Source organism: Patiria miniata, unplaced genomic scaffold, assembly GCF_015706575.1.
Source record: "Patiria miniata isolate m_02_andy unplaced genomic scaffold, ASM1570657v1 HiC_scaffold_5, whole genome shotgun sequence".
In the NCBI taxonomy this organism is placed as follows: Eukaryota; Metazoa; Echinodermata; class Asteroidea; order Valvatida; family Asterinidae; genus Patiria; species Patiria miniata.
The window spans coordinates 37,971,730-37,989,139 of NW_024037072.1; the positions used below are offsets into that span (position 1 = coordinate 37,971,730).

Consider the following 17,410-nt stretch of genomic DNA (forward strand, 5'->3'; position numbering starts at 1 on the left):
CCTTGTGGAGACATATTCATCTATAGAAATTGCCCAGTGGAGACGTATACAATCTTTTGTTCCGTATTTTGTGCATGTCTCCAGAGGGCACGGTGTATCAGATCTAAATTCTGTATGACCGTAGACCCGTAGACCTACATGTCAAAGTTTTGAAACAAATGTATAACTGTTACATGCTTTCATGGATAATGATGAAACTTGGATGCAGTGACCCTTGGGTGGGAAGACACAAGTCTTCATCGGATTACTGAGGTCAAAGGTCATGTAGGGGTCATTAGAGGTCATTGTTCAAATATGCTTCAAATATTTCTTTGTGTACAGAATTTGATGGATTTTAATGTAACTTGGATGGAGTGATCGGTGGGTGGGGGTTCATGACAACTCTTCTAAAATTGGAGGTCAAAGGTCATCTAGGGGTCATTTGAGGTGGTTGTTTAAAAATGCACAAAATGTGACTTTATTTAAGAACAAAAATCATATAGGGATCGACCTTGGAAAAAGGTGACACATGCGGTCCACGGACTGCTTGTCACAATTATACTCGGTGGGACTCCAACTCACAACCTCCTGCTTACTAGTCATTGATTGTGGTACGCCCAGCTATATCAGATTGAAACTGGCCAGCTGACCCCGGCAAGCTCGGTCTTTGAATGGTATTAAAGATATCTGTGCTAGTAATCAGAAGGTCCCACCTAAGTTTGAAGGTTTTAGTTCCAGGAAAACTCGGAGCCCACAAGTGCTCATAACACGTCGGTGAAAGGGCAAAACCCCATGATAAAACATAATATTTTTATACGCAATCTTGGTTGAAACTTTTGTGTTGGAATATTGGGTTTCGCCCCTTGACCAACATAATTTGATATGCACTGTGTAGTATACTCAGTGCCTTCCAAAAGCTTCCTAGAGAAAATTCACAATCTTGCTGGGGTGAGACTCGAACCTAGGAACTTCTGCTCACTAGAGCAGTCATCTATACCACTCGACCACCAAAATTGCCAAGGTCAGCTGGCTGGTTCAAATCCGATACAGCAGTAGGTACAACCATCAATGTCTCACAAGAAGAATTTGTCTATGGTAGACACATTTTAATACTGAGTTTGCCCTGTGACAATGTTTTTGTGAGCGCTGCATATTCAGTGCTGTTGGAGAACTAGTTTAAAACCTTTTATGTTTTGATAAGAAATGTCTGGCGTGAAAAGCAAACCGGCATCAGCAAAATATATTAACTTAAATGGACCCACAAAAGCCAATCTCCATCTAAGACCAAGTTGGATCAAGGACCGTTAGTCGACTAGCGGTTAATTTGTGACGTAACTTACACCTGTGCACTAATAGCAACAGTCACCACAAAATTTGTGGTCCTTGCTCTCTTCTAGTATAATGTGCATGGCTTTTGTAAGCAGCGATGCAACCTTGCCCTGTGGTGTGGTTCCAAATAGTTGACTAGTTAGTTGAACTATGGTTAACTATAGTTTGCTCTAAATTTTCTGTCAAATTTATTCTCAGTGAGACGCTAGAGGGCGTGCAGCAGACGACAATCAAACTTGCGATGTTGGAGACCATGCCCACCAGCAACGCCACCAACTACAACGTGACGTTTGTCCCCCGGCCCGAGATCAGTGCCAGGAAGAAACATGAGCGAGTGGTAAGGGTAAGCGTGGTAACATGTATCATTAACCTTTGACCCATGACCTGTGACCTTTGTCCCCCGGCCTGAGATCAGCGCCAGGAAGAGACATGAGCGAGTGGTAAGGGTAAGCGTGGTAATATGTATTGTTAACCTTTGATCCATGACCTGTGACCTTTGTCCCCCGGCCTGAGATAGCGCCAGGAAGAGACATGAGCGAGTGGTAAGGGTAAGTGTAGTATCGCGTATTGTTAACCTTTGAACCATGACCTGTGACCTTTGTCCCCCGGCCTGAAATCACCGCCAGGAAGAGACACAAACGAGTGGTAAGGGTAAGCATAGTAACGTGTATTGTTAACCTTTGAACCATGACCTGGTGACCTTTGTCTCCCTGGTCTGAGATCAGCGCCAGGAAAAGACATGAGTGAGTGACAAGGATAAGCTTAGTAACTTGTATCGTTAACCTTTGACCCATGACCTGTGACATTTGTCTCCCTGGTCTGAGATTAGTGCCAGGAAGAGACGTGAGCGAGTGGTAAGGGTAAGTGTAGTAATGTGTATTGTTACCTTTGACCCATGACCTGGTGACCTTTGTCCCCCGGTCTGAGATCCGCGCCAGGAAGAGACATGAGCGAGTGGTAAGGGTAAGCTCAGTAATGTGTATTGTTAACCTTTGACCCATGACCTATAACCTTTGTCTCCCTGGCCTAAGATCTGCGCCAGGAAGGAGAGACGAGCGAGTGGTAAGGGTAAGCTTAGTAATGTGTATTGTTTACCTTTGACCCATGACCTGGTGACCTTTGTCCCCCGGCCTGAGATCAGCGCCAGGAAGAAACATGAGCGAGTGGTAAGGGTAAGCGTGGTTACTTGTATTGTTAACCTTTGACCCATGACCTGGTGACCTTTGTCCCCCGGCCTGAGATCAGCGCCAGGAAGAAACATGAGCGAGTGGTAAGGGTAAGCGTGGTTACTTGTATTGTTAATCTTTGACCCATGACCTGGTGACCTTTGTCCCCCGGCCTGAGATCAGCGCCAGGAAGAAACATGAGCGAGTGGTAAGGGTAAGCGTGGTTACTTGTATTGTTTACCTTTGACCCATGACCCGGTGACCTTTGTCTCCCTGGCCCGAGATCAGCGCCAGGAAGAGACACGAGCAAGTGGTAAGGGTAAGTGTGGTAACATGTATTGTTTACCTTTGACCCATGACCCGGTGACCTTTGTCTCCCTGGCCCGAGATCAGCGCCAGGAAGAGACACGAGCAAGTGGTAAGGGTAAGCGTGGTTACATGTATCGTTAACCTTTGACCCATGACCCGATGACCTTTGTCTCCCTGGTCTGAGATCAGCGCCAGGAAGAGAGGGTAAGCATAGTAGCATGTATCTTTCTCAAAGACATTTCCATCCTTGGTTCTATGCACAACACTGCTCAAGAAAAGACCTTGCGCACAAGGTTCTCAGAAGATGGTATTCGGGCGTCCGTGTTGCAACAAGGATCCATGCACATGTCAACAAAGATGCACATTTCATCAAAGACCAAAACTGGGCTTTGCAATGATAATGCGTAGCGGTGTCGAAAGCAGACAAGTTCTTTTTAAGTACTCAAAGAAGTTATAAAAAATAATATTATGGTATAACAACAAATATTGTTATCTGTTGTGATATAGTCCATGGGTTTGTACCACTGTGTCGGGGGCAAATGGCACCCCTCAGGCATACAAATGCCATGGACTACAAATAGTGTGTGCTTGGCGTTTTAGTAAAAGTTTCTGTCATAAACATGTTTTCGTAATGCTATTTGTAGGGTTACAGAATTTCCTATGAGATTTGATGATATAAACCAAATCCAACCGTGGTTTCCCTTGCGGTGAGAGAGCCATTTTTTTTACTGACCTTTTTCACAGTGGAGATAGAGTCCATCAACGGATAGGTCCAATAATCTCAACCCTGATCCCTCCCTGCTTCACTTTGTTAGTCTAATGTCTCCATTGTAATTCTAATGAGTTCTTTCTCAATTCCCAGATCCAATCAAAGATTGAGCCGGTTCTGGAGTGTATTACATCCAAGACCAAAGTGGAGGTCGTAGCTGTAAGTATTCAGTGTGGGCCCGAAGAAAATAAGGTCATTATCCTGCTGCCACCATTTCAGTCATGTTCCCTGCATCCAATAACAGTACTCAATAATAAAAAAAATTTGGGCAAAAAGGAACCAGACTATTTTTCCTTCCAGTCTCGCTTTGCTTACGTTGATTTGAATGGGAAAAAAATCAAGATGGCCGCAACATGATAATGGTCTGTAAGGCCAGGGTGAAGTCTGTGAAGGGCAAAACCTAATTTGATTTACATCACGCAAACAAAAAATCCATCTTATGAATACAGTCGAGTCTCGTTATAACAAACTCGTTCGGACCTAGCCAAATTGTTTGTTATATCAGAATTTTGTATTAAGAGGAACATCAGTCCCATTCATTGTGCACATAAATGCACAGTCGGTACCAGGGCTTTATGTTTGTTATAACCAGAATTTTGTATTAACAGAGTTTGTACTAACGAGACTCGACTGTAGTTAATGCGGTAACCGCTGCTACGTACATAAGATTCGAACCAGCCAACCGATCCCGTTAGCTCGGTGGTCGTGTGGCAAGACATCTGCACTAGAATGCAGGGAGGTCTTGGGTTTGAGTCCCACTCGAGTGATTTTTTTCCAACTTTCACTCAGTAGGTAACACTCAGAGTATACAGTGTTTATACATTGGTGAAGAGCAAAACCTAATTTGATTTAATATTTCTTGTATTTTTGAATTATTATCAGGTGGATCTACCTTTGGCCGTAGTGAAAAGCATGGTAGCTGTACTGGATGTGAGTATAGACATTTTTTTTGCCCCAAAAAAATTCAAATGATTTTCGTATTTTTTTCTGTTCATGATGATAACTATGTAGTCATTACTAGGATGGTGTAGAGACTGAAAAGCAGTGGTAACTAAAAAACTACTATATTCCAGTCCTGATGTGAGGCGTGCGATCGCACCCCCACGCCATCACACGCCTAAGAGCTTCCCAAGAAGTGTGAATAATCACACACCTGAATTCCTCTGTACCGCAAACCTCGACACACATTTGCAGCATGATTACACTTCATAATTTGTGAAAAAAAGTATGTCAGTGAAGAAAAAAAAAACCAAGATGAATATTATAAAAACATACCAGATTGCTCAGTCCCAGCTTGGACCACAGAATCACAGGCCTAGAAAAATCACACGCCTAGAAAAATCACACACCTAGAGAAATCACACGCCTAGAAAAATCACACGCCTAGAGAAATCACACGCCTAGAAAAATCACACGCCTAGAAAAATCACACGCCTAGACAAATCACACGCCTAGAGAAAACACGCCTAGAAAAATCACACGCCTAGTAAAATCACACGCCTACGAAAATCCAGGTGTGCCTTTCTCCTCACGTCTGTGCTTTTCAAATCATCAGGACTGATATTATTTTCACTCATGGAAACAAAATTTCAAGTAAATGTGACCTTTCGCCATGAAATGAGCCATGTTGCAGTACAGTGGGGAAAAGCCAAAATTTGAAGGGGTGATCAATTTTTGTTTTCAGGTGAACCTTCATCTGTAATTCCTGTCCTGCCTTTCCCCAATATTTTTGGTTCTATCAAACATCTTTGAAACCTATTTTCACCTGTTTAATTAGTTGACTGTTCATTCATTGAACAGCAGGATTGTTTAAATGCCATTTTCTCAAAAGTCACTTTTACAACTTCAATTTAGTTGGCGGTCTATATTTCTGTTACTGAACTCAGTATCCCCAAATGTTGTATACCATTCGAAAGCTCTTGTTCTGCAGAAACCAGAAATGAAAACATCTGAGTTCTTAGAAAGTCTGACTTAATGCTCATTTTGTGGTGACCTGGTAGCAAATGGTACTGAGGCTTTGGACATTGCCTGGAATTTGATTCTATTTGTTTCAATTAGTAAATGTTCAGGCCCCTTGAACTTTTATTTAAAGATAGAGTATATCATTTGCAGTTATCCAAAATGTAACTGATGAAATTATTTATGAAAAACTTCCTTGGTTTAAAGATAGTAACGACACTAGATTCCCTGTGAAATTATTCTTTCTGGCATGCTGTCATTTAGAAGAAAACAATGAAAGAAGGCCGTTTTTCTGTTAGTAGTTGGTTTTGTACTTTGGCACATCAGTGAATGGGTGCGTGCAAGCGTTGACACGATGCACAGGTACGCGTGCAGTTGCTATAATTTGTCTGTTCATGAGAACATGTCCCAGACGCTGATTTCAGGTGCAATTAAAAACATGATTAGGCAAATTTTGAATTTTCAGAATATACAGCATTCACAGAGCTAAAACTTCATCAGGTTAGTTGCTAAGCACCCATCTATAGATTTTGAGCACTTTTGGTTGCTTCAAACAGAAACAATGCACAAATGACAAATGACGTACTCTACCTTTAACATTCATGTCAGTGCACAGATTCATAACCAGTGGGTGGTTTATCAGAACAATTTGAAACTTTTCTTTAACTCATGGAGGGAATTGCAAGCTTTGCGACTTAAATTTGAACTTTTCAGCCCAGCTTTGTTTTTCTGTACTTGTAAATTGGTAGATTTACAAGCCATTTATTTTCATTTGTCAGGGGACTAAAGCCCTTGTTGGTTAATCGCACACAGAGGAGCCGACTTTAGAAGTAATCCTTCGCAGTGATTGGGCAAAGCCTGAGGGAAATTGCCAAGCTGCCTAGGAATTGTAAAGCTGCCTAGGAATAAATACCGGGACTGTTTTGAAAAGATTATGGGGATGCAAAATGTCTCACAAGCCGCTTTTACCGTTAGCCTTTAGGGGGATTAATTTTTTTTTAATCTAAATGTCGGTTGTTCACTTTTGTCAGATGTTCTTTTGTGTCGGCAGATTACAGGAGGATAAAGTTGGCCGCTGTTCCGTATAATTTGTGAAATTAAACTTAAGTTCCTTGGGTTGTTTGAATTTCAAATTGAGAGAAACTGAAGTGTATTCTCAGTAGGGTCGATATTATAAAATGTGTTCCAGCCGTGGGAGCTATTTTTCTCACTGATTTATAAATTCAAATTGTAAGGGCAGTCTGTTTTAAAAGGTCACAGTGTTTTGAAAACTCTAGATTGCATTTTAAAAATAGAGAATTTGTGTTTTCTTTAAAAAAAAATCCACTCAAGTTGGAGCATTGCCAAATATTGAAATGATGATCTTCAAGCATACACGAATCCTCGATCCTGGTTGGTCGATCCATGGATTATCCCGTACGCCACGGTCCATTCCGCACTTCTGTGTATTGCGCTATTCTAAGATGCGCGTGCTATTCCTGCTACATGTACGTATAATAGGATAACCACTGAAAGGTTATTACAGTTCCATTGTTAATTTGTCGCGAGTTTGCTTGAAGATCAATTTGTTATCCCACTTGCGCTTGTGGAACATGTAGTGGGTCTGTGTTCCATTGGCATCGTGGCATATGGGACACAGATGGGCCACATTGTCCAGGTTTCACTTGCAATAGTGGGATAAATAATAACATATATATATCTGAGAGAGTCAGCCCAGTTTTTTGTAAGCCTCTGACGAAGAAATGTTTAATTTCGTCGGGCGTCAGGCCGCATTATCCTAACTTGACACACAATCCTAACTTGACTTTCTCCTCAAGCGCCATGAGCGCCTTTTTTAGGCGGATACCGACGTTTTACAAATTTTTTTTTTTATTTATTATTATTATTAATCTCTTAGATTTGTACATTTCAGGTCAATCCAGTTCAGTAAGCAGTTTGCAGCAGTCCCATTAATTTTCAGTTTTTTATTGTAACTCTAATGTTCAGGAAATAAAAACCATACAGAGTCATTAAATGTCATGTTATGGTTTTAGATTTCTCCAAGCAATCATTATTAATGAACAGTCTTTTGGCTGGTAGGACTAATGTCTGTTCCATAAATTTTGTTTCACTCTCTGACAACCAAAAGAATGACACAATTAAACTGAAACTTGTCCATTTACTAAAACTACTTCAAACCCATATGAGTCATTGTATAAACTGAAGGTCCAAAGTGTGACATTTTCCCTGTCCCTATTACCTACTTAGCGTGGTGTTTTGTAAAGTATTTATTATATGTTGAATAGGTAGTTTGCTATTCATTAATCACTCCTGGAAGACAACTGCAGTAAGGAGTAAATCAGAATTTAAAAAAAATCGTAGAGCAAGTTCAGGAGAGGACCATTAGTCGACTAGTGGTAGATTTGTGGCGTAACTTTGCACACTAATAGCAATGTGCGAACGCCTCTAGTCAAACGCTGGTCACAACATCATCACCCAAACTCCTTGGTCCTGGCTCCCTGCTGTGTACTTCTGGGTTCCCTGCTGTGTACTATGATGCCAGCGAAGCCATATTGCTGTTAACTTGATGGAGGGGGGGGGTAGGGCAAATGCTCCCCTGCTCACGCTCGGAAAAATGATAAATTGAAAATTTAATGAAAAAGTTAACGAGTATCAGTAGACAATTTGAGCTAATTTGTTAAGGATTGGGGCATAGCGTTCTGTTGCCTTAAGAAAAACACCATATTGATAAATAGAAAGGAAAAGGGCAAACAGATACTCAAATCATACACTAATGCAACTACTGACCAGACAATAAACAATTTAAAATAGCCCGTGCTACGAATTTGTCGATTATCTGCCACAATGCACTAGGAAATATGAACTCTCGATGGCAAACTCTTGGTGGCACACTGTATTGTGAAACGCCCAAATTGTACCTCTGGGTCTTTATGTAGCCTTTATTTTGTTTTTTAAATAACCAACTTTGATTGTTTTACAGATTTGTTTATCTTCGTTCCTCTTTAATGTTCTGCTGTATCTTTTCTTTCTGGTTTGGGGATGTGGGACTACATTCTTCTTATAGTGGGTTAACTATCCCAAGGAATAAAACAAAGCATTTCTTTTTTCTTTCAGTTTGATGGAGAAAGCAATTATTCCTCTAGCGTTTCCACATTACGTGACATGCACATCAAATACAAGAAGGTTTTGGACGAGATATGCTACGTCTTACAGAAATTCAAGCTGGACAATGGGTACGTGGATTTGTTATCACTATTGGTCTAATTTTGCGAATTTCTACCATAAGACGCCATTACTGGGGTGCTACTGGCACTCATGCATGGACTGCAGCTGTTCGCTTGATGCTCCTTTTTTCCAGTAGTTTTCCAATTTTTAAAAATTGATCCGCACTGCAAAATGCAGTCAGCCTGTCTGCAAGCTGGTCTCCCCTCAATAATTTGTCATCGGCACCACGAACTGACACTCACGGGCAGGTGGGTGTCAGTTCATGAAAACCACGTAATCAACAATATCGGTTTGATGAACTGACACTTGGTAGTGCACGCACGGACACAAACGTGTGTTTACCGTCGATCGTGGACATCCTATTGTCCCTCTTTTGTTTGTACTCTAACTTTTTAGGAAGACTCCTATATGTTTTGTACACGACCCCAATCGCGGACGTATGCTGGGAATCGTGGACGATATTGTTCTCTTTTGTTCTCTGGTATTTTTCGTCCACGGTTTGAAAAGATGAACACGTACATCGACACTGAGGCAAAATAGAAAGATTTTTTGTTTTCACGAACTGACACCCAAGCTACACCCAAGCATGATGCGGCAATACAGACCAGAGAAAAACGTTTGAAAGGTTTTACACGAATATACTCCATCCGTAAAGTTGTGTGCTTGCACAGAAATTTAATTAAAAAGCGTTTCAATTGGAGAAATTAAGGTCAGTGTCAGTTCGTGAAACCGAAAATGTACGGTGTGCGCTCTAACAGTGCCGCACTGTGGAGGATGTCAGGTCGTGAAATTCAACATAACCCGGTTCTGTAAATACACGCGCGTGCAGCGCACTCACGCTCATTTGAGTGTCAGTTCGTGGTGCAGATGACGAATTATAATATTTGATGGCTTTTAGGGGGATACAAGACAATATTGCACAAGCTATGACAAGTGCAATATTGTTATTGGGGTGCAATATATTCTGTTTTCCCCCGAAAAAAAAATCCAACATTATTATTGTTATTTATATTAGGCTGACTAGCTTGATCCGCAAGAAATACATTTCAGGACACTGCCCTTATTTCTCAAATTTTGTTGCATTATCGCGCCGCTCGAAGCTGCCATTGTGGCTGTTGACAACAGTGCGCATATACGTACCCTGTTAGTGCTGCGCGTTGCGTCCGCGTGCCGCGCGCTACGCTCTGTTAACTTGTTTGGACTGTGACTTTCTACTCTAATTATGCGGGAACCAGTGAAAATGCCCGGATGACTGCAATATCAATATTATTGCAGTCATCCGGGTACTTTATTGACATAACATTGCAGTCATCCGGGTACTTATGAAAGCATACAATACGATGATTTATTTTTACCACTGGAAGCCTCATATATATAACAATGGCTTGTATTTGTGGTTCCTGTATTATTTTAAAAACGCATTAAACCATAGGGAATTAGTTCCTGAAAAATAAAACTACGAAATTATTGAGATAAACTCTCAATTGGAGCAAATGTACGATTGGTGAAAAACACCAAGCAATATTTTATACCATCTGAAATCTGTCATTTAGCAGAAACTTGAGCTTCCTCTTTTATAGAATACCCCAAGAGGTTTTGGATGAGGGTCCAGAATTGGGGAATTTATTTTTAAGAATAACAGAGCCAATAATAGATTATTTTATTTCTAGTAATGAAACCAAGGAATCCTCAAAAGCGCCCTAGGCACTGTACAACAATGTAGCTCACAAGCCTGAAGAAACCCGTAGAGAGAAAACGATGAGAAGAAATTACAGTTTTAGAGATGGGACGAAAACCCAGAAGAATATTCTGGGGAAAACCCACGGAATCAGGTAGGGACTGAAAACCCAATCCACATGTTGGCCCAGGCGGGATTCGAACCTGGGTCACAGCGGTGGAAGGCGAAGAAAGTATCGCTACGCCAACCTGACTCCCCTGACAGATAGTGTTAAGAAAAGAAGAATGGATGAAATGATTGATACCCTTTTTCCACTCTCTTGACAGTGTGTCCTTTGTCATCCTGTACACCTACAAGGAAGATGCGTTCAAGGTCATATACTGAGACAGGAGGCCCTACTCTACCTTGCTTCCATGACCAGACGTGTCGGTCAATTTCACCACTGGACAACGGTGATGACCGTCACTGTTTGACCGTCCAAGATCAGTGGTCAAATGATCATCATTGTAGGAGAAGTTTTGATGACGAGTGCTGTTTGACCATTTGATGTCAGTGCTCGAAAAAGCTCAGTCACCTGATTCAAAGGTCAACGGTCAAAGGTCGGGTGTCATGTGGCTTGGAATACTCTAGACTCCATGCACCAACAGTAGATAGCACTTTGGGACCGCGTTCAAGACCTCCAGTGGGAGGGCCAGTATTGGTGACCAGGCCCCTCACCGGTTTTAAACCGCACATTTATAACTGCTCCATCACACTGTTATCCCCTCGAAGCCTGACTTGTAAGACTTTTGGGGTTGTGCTGTCTCCTCCAAACTAATAAGTTGTCTTGCTCTGTGGCGCACTCAAAGGGGGGGGGGGGGGCAGCCTTGGGGGCTTGAGCCCCCCTCAAGAGGATGTCATTTGTGTTTTAATTTTTTTAGTCACACGATTTGACCTTGGTGATATGCATGTGGCCTATTTTCGAGTAGTATAATAGGGGCGCCACCAACGACAGAATTTTTTTTTCTCCGGCCAAAAAATTTGGGCAACATTTTTTGAAACAAATCGAACTTCTACAAAATGTGAAAAAAAACACCCACAATTGTGAGCCCGCCCCCCCCCCACCAAATCCTGGATGCGCCACTGGTCTTGCTAATACCTCAATCTCTTTTATTCATTCCTTCTCCTAAAATAAAAGACAATAGGATAGAAATACTATAACAGTGACCAAAGTAAAACATTCTATTAATGAGGTCCTCAAAGAGTTGCTTTACGTTTAAGCATTTAACAGCCAAAAAAACATAAAGAAGAAAAAATTGGGAGAAGTTTGCAAATACACGGTGTGAAAAGTCTAAAGGCTGCATAAGTTAAACACATTTCAATTTCATAAATTAAACAAAAAGGGAAACTGACTAGATGCATAAAATAACTGTAAGGTTGGACAAAGCAATTGACAAGAGCGGACTTGAACCCCATCCCCTCCCTCACCTGCCCCCTTGACAACGAAAATCCCCCTTGATCTAAAATTGGATCCGCCCCTCATAAGCACTGTATTCTATTTTCAGCACTGTCCAAAAGCTTGTGGATAAAAATCAAACCAATGAACAAAGATCTTGTACAAGTAAGGAAAAAAATTTCGCTTGAAGCACTTGAACTACACCAAGAAAGAAATCATTGACATCAAAACTTTCATGCTGGCCATGAAGACAATTATCCACACAGTTTAACCCATCTTTCAGTTTGATGTGAGCAACTGCTAAAATCGAAGTTGGAAATAACAAGGGCATCTTGATAATAGTTGGATAGGAGCCAAAGTTAGAAGTTAGGTACGTTTTTATTCTATTTTCATCGCAACTAAATTTTTAGACTGAAATTGTTTTAATGTATTGTTTTTGGGAAGGGAGATAGATAAGGTGAAAATGGAAATCTGTTTAAATTTTTTGAGGAAATTTAATGTTGTTCTATAGATTGTTTGCACTGCATCCATCTTTGACAGGCGCGGATCCAGGGGGTGGGTCAACCCCCCCCCCCCCCCCAGCTCTGTCAAAAATTAGATTTTTCCATAGAAATTTATAAAAAATAATGCTAACCCCCCCCCCCCCGAAAATATACATCCTACCCCCACTCCCCCCCCCCCCCCAACTCTGACACCGAAAAACCATTATACTGGTATTAATATACGCCTGTGCACAAATACGGACAGGGCCTGCTGGGATATGGGTGTATTTGTACACTATCCAGTAATATAGTGTTAATATCATTGCATTTGAACAGCGCCACCATTGAAAGTATGGTAACCCCCCCCCCCCCCATTGATTTTACAGAGTCCGAACAAAAAAACTGTCTACATTTCAGCATTGATTTTCTGATGACCCCCCCCCCCCCCCTGTTTTAGGTGTGTGCTTCTCTTCAACAGGGATATACATGAGTATAGACCTTTTATGCATCCTCAAACTTCAAAGATGTCTGTTGAATGCAATCAATCTATACAGAAACCTATTTTTAGTGTACAAACAAAGTGGAGGGGACTAAATCGAATCAACTACGCTCAGCCTTCCATATCAACTTTTTCTCTCCGTTAATTAGACGAAAGTTAATTTCTTTCTGCCAAAATCCACTGGCTCCGATTACACTGCTAGCACTGATTCCTGTGCCAGGCTTGACCTCGGTAAGAGTCATTGACACTACTGTGGCATTGAGTCACGCTAATCCTCCAGCTTGCGTTTCCATCTCCTAGGTGCCGATCGATATTATCAGACCTAAGCTTTGTATCAAGTCAAGTTGTTGGGAAAAAAAATGTCTTGACAAACGGACTTCTTTGAGCAGCTTGAGTTACTAAGCCGTCTGCCTGGATGAAGTGTCATTGTGAGGGTGTCTGTGTGAATAGTAATGGTAGCCATTGATCACGGATAGCTACACGTTGTGTTTGCTGACCGCGCCTAATGTTCCGTTGGATGCTCTTGACTTGCTCTTGTTTGTCAATTGTTTTGTTGTCTTGGTCTTTGGTTTTTCAAGTTCCTTCCACCAGAATCCGAGGCAATAACCTCATACTTAAAGGTCCAATCATTTCTATGCCTGAACCTTGTGCGGTGGTAGGCCAATATGGGCTCGAACCCCCATCGGTAACATGGTGTTTGTGTTCCTGGGCAAGACACTTTGCTGCAATTGAGTCCCTCCAGCCAATATAAATGGTGTACATGTGAGGGTGGAGGACAGATTGTCCTGATCGCAAAACTGCTTCCTGATCAAATGGCCTGATGATCAGGGGTAATAATTATAATGCGAAGCACTTTAAGACATTTGTATAAAGCTCGGTGCATCACAGTATTTTATGAACAGTCATAGCCCAGTGACGGGTTGGGGGCATCTTTCAAAATTCTGCCTGAATTCCGAGTTCGATCGAATCGTTTCTCAGTATACTGCAATTATTTTCCAGTACCAAACATTTTGTTTTTCTCCCTCAAAGCAATGCACATACTCATCACCCAGTCTGTCTTACCCATGCTTGTTCAGATCGATTTGCCCCATTTCTAAGTTGTGTTCCTGTGTTTGGACATTTCTTTATAAGGTGCATATAAGCACATACAACCTTCCAACTGATTTTAAAAAGTTTGCCGTGAACACTAAAGTACTCTTACTGTCAACCCCCCCCCCCCTAAAAAAACATGGATATCAGACACGCAGTTTTTCATCAGAATCAGATCACCTGATTTCCTTGTCTTGTATTTTTTTAAACTTCTCTTTCCCAGTTTCATGCCTCATATATCATTTTCAAATGTGATCAATGTAAAGTATGAGATGACTAGTGCAGTGTGACCACACATCACTAGGTTTGCTTCTGTGAAACTGTAAGCGTAGGAGGATGTGCCTCTAGGGTGTCCGACTTGACGCTGTGTGCATAGAGATCAGTTGCATCCCAGGTCTTGGTTTTGGTCTTGGTTCGGAAGGGGCGGGGTGTACAGGAGATTTATTCTTCGTAATTTTTTGCTGGATTTTTTTACCGTCGAGAAAGTACTGATCAAGGAGTCAAAGCTGGGTGGCTGTGTATGGAAGTTGAAGTTTGTTGTGTAATTTGGGGGTTTTTTGGAGAGGGATATGGGGGGGGGGGGTGGGCAGAGGTACTGAGGGCTAAAGTCCATAAGCAGTGAACAGAGATATTCAATATTATGGTATTTGAGGAATTTTCAGACATGTTACATTTTCTCAAGTTCTGATGATAATAAGCATAAAAAAATAGCAAGAGGGAAATCACCTCTCCACCATGCGCGGTTCTGGTTGGGGGGGGGAGGCTCTAGCCCCCCTCAAAAACATGTTTACCCCCCCCCCCCCCAAAAAAAAATTGTCAAAAACAAAAATGAAATAGCAGTATCGATTGATCTGAGATTGTAAATGTTATTGATAACGTACATGTCCACCAGAGGCGTAGCCATTCGTGAGAAGGGGGCATAGTGTGCATGATTGTATGATTTTATCAGCGCTCCCCATTGAAAATATGGTACGAGCCCCCCCCCCCCCCCCCCCCCCCCCCTTAAAATGTAGACTCTAGAACCACACCTGCTCTCCACTTAAATATGCCCTTGGGGAATATTTTTGTGAATTGTCTTTTGGAAAATGTGACTGTTGGCTTTTACAGTTGAGTGCAAACCCTTTGGAAATGGTAGAGTTAAAACTAAGTTCAAACTTCAAACCCTCCAATGCTTTGGGATGATGTTTATTTAAGTTATTGTTATTCAACGTGTGCTTTACCAATGAAGCTTGTTCTATCCTGTGAATAGAACGGCATCAAATGCCATTGTCAGTGTAACGATTTTACTGTAAATTTTATGTATTAAAGTGCTGCAGAAACATACACTCATGAGTTATTGATCTGATACACCGTGCCCTCTGGAGACATGCACACAATAGGGAACAAAAGATTGTATACGTCTCCACAGGGCAATTTCTATAGATGAATACGTCTCCACAAGGTTTTCACGAAACAGATATATGGATTTTACTCAAAAACTAGGAATTTCCAAGGTGGGTTGATCGTCGCAAATGGAAGAGTTTTAGAAAAGGGATATTAAGTCCGAATTTCAGCCAAGGAAATTAATTCTGGTTAAAATAAGGGCATTTTGAAACTACGCTTTCAAACTCGAAAACTTTACTACACGAGAACAAGGAAATGTCTCCACAAGGATACCAATTTCATTATGTGTGTCATAACTGGTGTTATATTCTTGAAAATAGTTGAATTTGGTTGTTTCCTTTTGGGGGGGGGGGGGGTTTTCACATGTAGGGTTGAAACTGAAATTTGCTTGAATAGTACTCATTTATGTAAATACTATGAAGTACAACTAAAAACATTTATTTCCTGAAAATACTATTCAATCAGTGATCTTACAATGAAAGTGGAATGGGTTCTTTGGTGTTCATCTTAAAAAAGGCACATATGAACCTTGGTAATCACTCAGAAATGTATCTACTGATTTAATGAGAAAATCCATGCTCAAAAGTGAAGATAAGGCTAGAACTCCCTGTGAAATTTTTCTGTCAGAAATTAGTTTAATTATTTTTTTTTTTTTTTAAGTGGGCCAGCTTGAAAATAGTTGAATTTGGTTGTTTCCTTTTTTTTTTTTGGGGGGGGGTTTCACATGTAGGGTTGAAACTGAAATTTGCTTGAATAGTACTCATTTATGTAAATACTATGAAGTACAACTAAAAACATTTATTTCCTGAAAATACTATTCAATCAGTGATCTTACAATGAAAGTGGAATGGGTTCTTTGGTGTTCATCTTAAAAAAGGCACATATGAACCTTGGTAATCACTCAGAAATGTATCTACTGATTTAATGAGAAAATCCATGCTCAAAAGTGAAGATAAGGCTAGAACTCCCTGTGAAATTTTTCTGCCAGAAATTAGTTTAATTATTTTTTTTTTTTTTAAGTGGGCCAGCGGGCACACTTTTTTTTTTTTTACGTGTTAGCATTAGTAGAATCTATAGTTGGGAGACCCCCTACAAAAAATATGTATATGTTGTCTCTGTTTTTTTTCTTCAAAATGTATAAAAGCCACCGAACTTCAACCAATTTAACAAGTTATAGTTGTTATATGCCATACTAAAGATTTTGAGGAATTTTGTTACTTATAATGAAAAAAGTGCTCAAAAGGCAAATTATTCCAACAAGTTCAAACCTTAAGTTTTAAAGAGGGTTCAATCACAAGTTTTCAATGTTTCATGCCATTTTTAATTCGAGGCCCTTTGTCTCCCCCCCCCCCCCACAAAAAAGTGACAAAAATCTTTACAGTGATCAATTTTGTTCCGAGAAAGGTATAATTTGACAGAGCAAAACCTTTCCAACTAAAATTTTAAGATGGTGATGACAGGTTCTTTTTAATTTAGTATCTGGAAGTTCACTTGTCCCCCATTTTTAAAAGTAGCTTTTGACAGTTATTCCAGCAATTTCAAACCCCCACTCGCACAAGTTTGTGAATTTCTGTTGAATGCTAGATGTATTGATTTATATTCAAACAAAACCAGCTTTCTTATTAAATTTGAAAGTGAAATCATGATTGTTATTGAATCCCACAACAACATGTACTCATCTGTTTTTAATTTATCAGCATTGTGGTTACTACTTCAAATTCAGATTTTCCAATTGTTTGCCCATATTTTGCCAAAATTAATAAAATATTTATTTCACTACATTGAATGAGACCAAACTTTTTGACTGTTTTTTCTGAAGTCTGGGTATTTCTGTCACATTTCAAGTTCTGTAAATCTGAGAAATACCCATTGAAGAGCCAAATTTCTGTTTCAAAAAAGTGTATAAATTGTTTGTTTATGATAAGCCTATAGAACGTCACACCAGTTGGTAGAGTGTGTGAAAGAATCTATTTCACCCAAATAGTAATGCAACATGTAGTTCATGTCAACTAAAGAATGGATGAATGTATATTTTCTATTGAACAATTCTTCCCATGGAAATTTCTTAAACCAAATTGTCACATGCTGTAAAATATCTTTTGAAATGC

General features: G+C 40.5%; 1 protein-coding gene across 3 annotated transcripts in view; it reads left to right on the top strand.

Annotated features, from left to right (window-relative positions):
* The window catches only part of LOC119740896 (eIF-2-alpha kinase GCN2-like), a 64,913-nt gene extending 53,581 nt beyond the window's left edge, over positions 1-11,332 (top strand). For 2 of the 3 annotated variants that reach the window (XM_038216368.1, XM_038216369.1), the window contains exons 34-38: positions 1,507-1,651; positions 3,646-3,711; positions 4,435-4,482; positions 8,626-8,744; positions 10,741-11,332. In XM_038216368.1, coding sequence (XP_038072296.1) covers positions 1,507-1,651; positions 3,646-3,711; positions 4,435-4,482; positions 8,626-8,744; positions 10,741-10,798 — 436 coding nt within the window. In that variant the 3' untranslated portion in view covers positions 10,799-11,332. The remainder of the gene's footprint in view (positions 1-1,506; positions 1,652-3,645; positions 3,712-4,434; positions 4,483-8,625; positions 8,745-10,740) is intronic. The other variant, XM_038216370.1, reaches the window with a different exon arrangement.
* Positions 11,333-17,410: the final 6,078 nt, after the last annotated feature.